This window comes from Citrus sinensis, chromosome 3, assembly GCF_022201045.2.
Source record: "Citrus sinensis cultivar Valencia sweet orange chromosome 3, DVS_A1.0, whole genome shotgun sequence".
NCBI lineage: Eukaryota > Viridiplantae > Streptophyta > Magnoliopsida > Sapindales > Rutaceae > Citrus > Citrus sinensis.
In genome coordinates, this window is record NC_068558.1 from 35,235,170 (window position 1) to 35,243,442 (window position 8,273).

The following is an 8,273-nucleotide window of genomic DNA, read 5'->3' on the forward strand; positions in this document are numbered from 1 at the left end:
CGTAAGACCTTAATAACATGATATCCTTCACAACCAATTACGTGACATTATGAGTTCAAAACACAGCATTTTTCTTCACCAACATATATTATCACCATCATCAAAATTGGCATCATAGAGATTATTTATTTGCTTACACTCAAAGAAACAAACTCATACAAGAGAGGATAGTCAAAAAGGGTAAAAAAAAAAAAAAAAAAAGAAACATAACAATAAAAGAACAAACTACAGCTGCCCCTATCTGCATAAGCTAATGGCACAAGAAGAGAAACAACTGTATCTACAACCAACCAAAGTCACTGCCCATCATATTTCTCCTCACACAGAACAATAGACTACGATCCGAAAGAACAAAGTTACTGCAAAATTTCTAGCATTATTTACCATTCTGCACGAGGGTACTACAATGAGAGACGCTGAATGTTGCATTTCATTTCTGCAATTAGAGTTGCACTTGTCTGTCGTAAATCCAACTGAAAGGGATGGTGGGTCCTTGCTTTGCCCTTCCCTGAGCTCTCTCCTCCAGCCTTCTGATTCTTGCAGGTAACCCACAAACATAGTCTTGAGCTTTCTGTGCCTCACCAGACAGCCCAGTTAGCTTCTCAACCTTCCATCTGCCCACCAAGAATTCCAAAATGTCGGCGTAGTCTTTGGCAGTGTAGACACCAAGCCGCTGAGCAACAGCTGAAAAGTGCTCGAAGAGGTTATCGTCACGGCCATCGTACATCAAGTGAGCAGGCATAGAGATTTTCTTCCTCATCATGTCAGCAAAAGACACGATGGTTCCATCGGGATCAATCTCAAAAAGCTTTTCCACTATCTTGGTGTAGGCAGTCTCGTGGCGCTTCTCATCTGAAGCAATCGTACCACATATTTGAGCCAACTTCATGTCACCATGCTCCTTGGCAAGGCGAGCTGTGTTTCCATGAGAAATAAAAGTTGCCCTTTCTTGGAATGAAGTGTAGATGAAACCAAGGTAGGGACTGTTTTCTGTACGGGGATCCTACAAAATGAGAGAGGGAAAAAAAAAACAAAAAGACAGAACATATCAACTTACCACAAGGGATATAAATAAAAGGGCAAGAAGTAAATCCACATAAACTAGCACAATTAGACAGTGAGCTCTAAATTGACCAACTTCGTAGTCTTGCATTGTTAATTATAGCCATTGTTAACACGCATCTTTTATAATGACTTCCTATCAGAGGTTCAGAACAGGGCTCCTAATTTAGTAGGCAAAGAACTTACCATTCCGGATCCAATTAAATACTGAATAGTCTTCTCAATTTGTCTCATGTCTACCCGTCCACTCAGGTAGAGATACTTATTCAGAAGGTCTCCATGCCTATTCTCTTCAGCAGTCCATGCTCTTGTCCAAATAGCCCAAGAAGTGAGGCTAGCACCTGTTTCATCACGAACCCCGTCCAAGGTATTAAGCATTGTTTGATATGTTGGAAGAGCTTCTTCCGTAATCATATCTCCAACCAAAACAACAAAGTAATCATCTGGAAGCTCTTTTGCCCTCTCCCTTAGTTCCTTGACTTGTTCATCGAATCCATCAGAGGCAGGATCTGGCAGAAAATCCTGTGGTTGCCAACACTTCTCAACTGGCTTCAGGTGAACCAAAATGTTGTTCTCAGCCCAGTCCTCCATGGATTTGAAGATCTCAATCTTTTGAGGTGGCATGGAGTGGGTGACTTGAACATGCACCTCCCGAGGGGGCATAAAAGGCTTCTTGAGGTTCTCAACCTCCCTTCAATGAAACAAAAGAATTGAGGATCAGACACTGACAGCTGAGTTTGGATTTCCAGCAAGGACAAGAAAATAGTTAAAGCTCATAGTTATCAAAAGGTACAGAAAATCAGCATATGACAATAGCAGAGACTTGTCTATGGCCCGTCATATCTGACATATGAATACTATGGAACTGGAACTAAAGGGAAAGCAGTACATAAATGAGTGACGTCCACATGGCAACAACAAATAGACAACTTGCTTTTTCCAGAAATTTACATTAAAACAGGTTTGTGGTTAAAAACTAAGGCAGTAATAACCATTTGACCAACCAAGCTCCCATTAAATAACAAACACGTTATAATGGATATTAAGGGAAAAAAAAAAGTCATACCAAATACAACAAAGGAAAGGGAAAAAAAATAATATATGAATTAACGCAGAACCATAAGTAGTAGTTTGCTAATAACTACTAAAACCAAGATGGGAACAGATATTTTAAAGGAGAAAACACAGATTATCTCAGATCCTATAAACATGATTAGCAGCTAAAATTTCCTGTATAACCATAGATTAACACACTTGTATAATACTAGCCGCAAAAATTAACATTTAGAAAGTTCAAAACTTTGGAACCTTGAAAACTTTCAAATTGATAAAACACAGAAGGTTCTAAAAATTCCAAAAGATAGAAGTTTTAAACATTTAGAACCGCAACCAATGATCTCCAGCTCCTTGAAAAGAAGACCTACGTTGCAATTTAGAAATACGTAAAAGATCCACCACCTATTAAACAACAGTCAAATAAGTAATAGATCCCACCATCTCTTACAGAATGATGAAATAAGTCAAAGATCCACCACCAACCAAGCACAGGCAGAAAGGGATTATAAAACAAAGAATCTATGCAAAGGTATCCAACCTACTCTCACCAAATTGAATATTCTTTATCAAGATGAAGACTCAATCACATTCAGAAAACAAAACAAAAAAAAAAGATGAAAAGCAGTAAATACTACATCAAATAAAACAAAATAAACATAATTATGCTATACAAATCAAGCTAAAAGAATTGCAACAAGGATCATTGATCATATTTTTAAAATCACTAATGTGAATACAAAAGAAGAATAGGCAGTGACAGAAAACATGGTGAACACATGTTATTGTGGTAGAACTAGACAAAAAAAGGCCTTCATTCCACCTGCACACGGTCTGACATAATGCAGGAACAAGAAAGCATCATTCAAGAAGCTTACACATATAGACAAAAAAACTATTTATATGCCACATCATAAGAAACCGACAGCTGGGCAAGCATGCATGCACTTGTCAAAACATAAAATATAAGCATAATACATGAACTTATAGGGAGCAGCCAAAATTAAAAGCTACAGAACCTAGCCAAAACCAAATAGCCAACACAAAATAAGAAAAAGGGAGGAAGAAATAGAAAAACCATAAATCTCAACAAATTAACCAAACAATTCATAAAGCAGACATTCCAGATGATTCTAATAATAAAATATAAATTAAATGTTGTAACCGTCCCCAACCCCACCTAACCGAAAACAACAAACAGAAAACCCTGCATGCAACTGAAACCACAGATTGCATTTAAAACCAGCCAACCCAGCAGAATCATTTCAACCACCACATTTCAGATATATAAATCTTTTTTTTTTTTAAATATTCATACTAAAAATAAAAGAGCTCTTATTTCAGTCCTGAGGAGTAAGACAAAATCTTCCACAATGCAGAGTAAGCTAAAATGGTTTTGAAAGCCTTTTGCTTTACAAGAAAAACCGGTTCTAATCTTCTTTCCTAAACTTAAAAACAAGAAAAGGGCATTTAACTGCAAAACCAAGAATTTGACTATTCTTCTCAAATGGTATCCTAAGAGTGCTAATGAAAGCAGAGCGTCAAAGGAATAATCCTCACTTCAATATTCTTTATTCTTCCATTTAACTAAAAGACCAAGCTAAAAACAAAATAAATAAAACAAGGAAATCGGCCATCTACATCACAATCAAATTCATAGAGTCAATCCTATAAATAAAGTTCCAAACATAATATCAAGAGGCATATGTTAGAGATTGAAACGGATACCACAGAACCACTACTTCCAAAACAATATATAATATAAAAATAAAGAAAATCACTTTCCAACAACTTATATGAGACCACATATAACTCAAAGATTATACATGAACTTGAATCAAACCCAGTAATGAAATTTAAATTGCTATAACAAGTCACCAAATGTAACCAGAAAAACAGAGCCCCACCTCGAAAAAATCGAAATTTGATAAACAAAGAGGTAGGAGAGAAAAAAGAAATTTCATAACAAATATTAAAGTAATTATACCCATTCCATCAAACTAAAATAGATACAAGAACAGAACATTAACAAGAACACAATTTGAAGTACATAGCAATCGACAAAAGATAAATGTAACGCCGTCTCAATAAATTCAAACAAAAAGAAGAAAAAAAGAAAAAGAAAACAAATAAGCATGCGAAATCAATGCATTTAAAGCATAGATAACAAGATCAATAAGCAACCCATTTGAAGTAATGCAGCCATAAGCCAAACGAAATCATAAAAACAAAAACCCAGATCCAAAGTCAGCTCAAAGGAAAGAAAAAATTGCAAAGAATTTTACTTTAATACAAGAATCTATATGCCAACACACAAAATATTAGGGAGAAATGAAATGAACAAGAACACAAACTTGGTGTTAGAACGAAGAGTTGAAGCCATGGAGAACTTTGGAGATCTGAGGCTGCCCATTTGAGGAAGAGCAAAGGAAGGAAATTTCTGGGTTTGAGTGGTGAAAGGGCTGAGCTTGAGAGCCATTTTTCTGTTTCTTCGAATTTTTTTTTTCTCCTTTTTTTCTTTTCTCTCTCTCTCTCTCTCTCTTTCAGCTTCAGTTTTCCTCCACAGAAGAGAAAATGAGTGACAATGGTCAAAATTATAGCAGCCTACTTGATGAAGCACTTTTATATTGTGGTAATTAATTGGTAGTCCCTGAACTTTTATGATTCTTATATAAAGGCATTTTTTTTTCTTTGTATCAAATAGGTCCATCACTTGATAGCCTCTACCATAATGACTAAAATATCCTTTGATTGGAAGTCATTAGAGATTTTTTTTTTTCTTTTAAGACCGCCATGACAGTGGGAGATTAGACAGGACTCTACTTATAATATAAATGATTAGATGGAAAATACAAATAGAAGGAACATAAATTAAAACCTTTAAATCTAAAAGAAATACAAAAGAGCATAATGAAAAATCAAAGAATAAGAATTAATAACAAACTAACAAAGATTAAACGAAATGAAAAATTATCTTTTAACATGAGAAATTTTTTATGCGTTTAAATAAATAATATTAGACAAACCAACAGGCAAATCTCAAAGACCCAAGAAATGCTGACGAAAAGTATAATATTATTTGGATAAAAATGAAATCTTAGGGACGCCGATGTTATAACCATTATCAAACAATTAACAAAGGGTGTAAAATTTTGGAAATAAAATATTGACGAATTTACCAATACATAGTATTTTTAATTTCTGATACAACACATAATAAATACGAGTACAAAAAGAGTACAAAAATACTGCAAAGACCACTGAGTTCATTAAAACCTCTCCCCACGCCCACAGTGTTCAGTCTGTTCAGAATCTACGGCAGTCCAACGTATGTTAGCTGTTATTGTTGAGCATTGTCTTATATATTAATCATTTCTCTTTCTGAAAAAAATAAAAGAAAAACTTAATTTATTTCTACATTTTTTTCTTAACAGTTGAAAGTATATTATGTAATAAAAGTAGTAGATTATTTTAGAATCAGATTTTTAAATAATTTATTTTAATGAAATATTTATTATTTGACAATTTAATACAACTGTAAAAATGCTCTTATTTAATTTGTTTACAAGTATTGCATTTATTTATGTCAGCGGAGAATTATTTGGCATTAATTTTTTTTTTTTATTTCTTCTTTAGAGAATCGCAATGAAAATGACACATCTCGATATGCTTCTCTAGGAATGCAATAAAACAAATAAAAAGTGACGTCCTATCAATTTATTCTTTTTTTTTTAATTTTTATTTCGATATCTCTATTTATTAGGTATTAAATCTTGGGACAAGGCTAGGTTGCAGAAGCTGCAACAAACAGCCTCAGTATTTTCACCTTGCATGAACAGTTGCCTTAGTCTGGTTTCATCAGCACCAACACGCGTGGAAGATTCCCATCGGCTATGTTACTTGCAGAAGCCGTAAACATAGCAAGGTCCTCTTAAATCTCGATGTGGTTAGAGACTTATGAGTAGGGATTATTGATGGGATGGGTACTGACTAACAACTGATCATCGTCATTTTTGCCTCCACGTCGACCCACCTGATTTCTTTTCTCATTCTCGTATCATATGTATCTATGTATTTTATTTTTTTTTCCTTTTTTTTTTTTCATTTGATAGAGGACGAGTCATGGAACTTTCTGAAAAAAAAAAGCTTTGCGGTTTTATTTAGTTTTATTTTAGCTAAATTACAAATTTTTGAACGAGAGTATCTTTCTAAAAATTGATTTGCTAACGTTAACATCTCGAGTCTTCTTTCATAACTTGATCAATTAATGACAACAGTTTATGGTAAAAAAATAAAAAGTAAAAAATAGAGAAAAACGTGAAAAAAAGAGACGGCTGATAGAGAGTCGTTGTGATGTAATTTGGTCGTCGATAAAGACGTGAAAGGAGGAGTGAAAGGTCAAAATAATATAAATTGAATGATTTTGATTTGAGTTATTTTCTACTAATTAAATTAATGAGCCTCTTATGATAAGTTAATTATAACGTAGCACTGATCTTAATTAATATTAACAGATTTAAAATATAATTTATTATATTATAAATAAATGTTCATAATTAATTGGGCCCGGCAAAGGAGAAAGCAATTCGAATTTATCAGTACAAAACTATACATATATATAAAAAAGATTCTAATAGTACAAAATCTTATTTAAAGAAATTTAATTTTTTTTAAAAATATTCTAATTTTATATGAAACAGTGTGTCACGAGTTAAAGGGTATTTTGTCACCTTCTAATGACTATTGTCTCTTGAACTGAGTTTTTTTTTTTTTAATAGTAATTATATATGTATAAAATTAAGGATAAAAATGGGGACTAAAGTATTAAAAGCTAAAAAAAAAAAAAAAGGTGACTCATGTACCTTTATTGATTTGTATAAGCACACGTGTCTCGTTCAGTGGATTCGTGTCCCGTGTCCATCATTTTGTACTTGTATAATTTTCTTTCTATTTTCGTATTCTAATTTAAAATTAAAATGATACGAAATAAATTGTCACAAAACAAATAGATATGACAAAGTATGACTGAAGTACATTACATCAACTGTTTTTGCTGCCATCACTGACTTAAAGAAAGAAAGAAAGAAAGAAAGAAAATATGAATGAAATAAGGAGCGACAGCCAGACAAGAGACCGGAGGCATGCTGTCTTGAGATTTTTGGCCCTTCAATTGTTTCACATCATGTCCCACGTTCTTGTCATCTTCACTTCCTCCACGCCGTTGCTTCTCCGTTTCTTTGCTTGTTTTCAGGATTTTGGCATCCGTACACGTGGAGGGTTCATATAAGTGCAATACAATTTTTCAAATATGAAATCTATACGCTCTTGTTGTTTGAAAACTCATTGATGTTTAATTAGATCTTAAGTGTTTTACGTGGTAGGGTCTCGTCTAGGTTTAGACACTTAGATTGTGTCATATAAAGTTGATGTAGCAGGTCGTGGTAGTTTTTTTTTCTTTTTTTTTAACCATAATTATCCACAGATTTACTATTAGGGTTGGGCATGTAGCTGAATATACATACCGGTAGGGACGTTTAGCTAGAAATTTTGTTGGGATGCTAATAATAGTATTCATAATTTTAAAACTTAATGAAACAAAAAAAAAAAAAAACTCCACCATTATATTATTTATTGCTAATATTTATACTCGTCGACAAGTTTTCATGTTCTGAAAATAGTATATGGTAGTTTTATTATTTGTGTATGCTTATTTAGATTGCACGCACTGGATGGTGGCAACGTAATAGAATGATGTCTGGTGAGTTTAAGCAACGAATTTATGGCTTGTTCTTGTGACTTGTTGATTTTTTTAAGATGGAGAAATCAAAATATTTAGATCTAAGATATTTAGATATTTTTCTTTTGCTTTTTAATATGCATTCATATGATTTATTTAATTTATAATAAATATGAATAAAAATATTTTTCAAAATAAAGATAACTATAAAGTTATGCTGCTCGGGTTAAAATTAAATAAAGAAAAAGATACAAAAGTTGAAATGAAACTTATTGAAATAAAATATAAATACATTATATTATGGAAATTCTATTCATTGTTTAGTATTTGATAAAGAAAACAAAAGAATATAGAATGAATAAATCAGAAAAGTTGAATGAGAATTAAGATTTAAGAGTTTACTTTTGGAGTTAGAGTTTAG

General features: G+C 32.8%; 1 protein-coding gene across 1 annotated transcript; it reads right to left on the minus strand.

The window, feature by feature from the left end:
- Nucleotides 1-54: 54 nt before the first annotated feature.
- LOC102619477 (stearoyl-[acyl-carrier-protein] 9-desaturase, chloroplastic) lies at nucleotides 55-4,710 on the minus strand. Its single transcript, XM_006493980.4, has 3 exons — nucleotides 4,470-4,710; nucleotides 1,249-1,753; nucleotides 55-1,003 (listed from the first exon to the last, which is right to left on the minus strand). The coding sequence occupies exons 1-3, from the start codon at nucleotides 4,592-4,594 to the stop codon at nucleotides 443-445; spliced, it is 1,191 nt and encodes a 396-aa protein (XP_006494043.2). The 5' UTR covers nucleotides 4,595-4,710; the 3' UTR covers nucleotides 55-442.
- Between the last annotated feature and the right edge of the window lie 3,563 nt (nucleotides 4,711-8,273).

Bases quoted from the DNA above. Each gene is read 5' to 3' on its own strand.
- LOC102619477 (XM_006493980.4), bottom strand. From the start codon at position 4,594: ATGGCTCTCAAGCTCAGCCCTTTCACCACTCAAACCCAGAAATTTCCT. The intron at 1,754-4,469 runs GTTTGTGTTCTT...GTTTCATTGAAG, and splicing joins ACTCTTCGTTCTAACACCAA to GGAGGTTGAGAACCTCAAGA. The intron at 1,004-1,248 runs GTAAGTTCTTTG...CTCATTTTGTAG, and splicing joins ATTTAATTGGATCCGGAATG to GATCCCCGTACAGAAAACAG.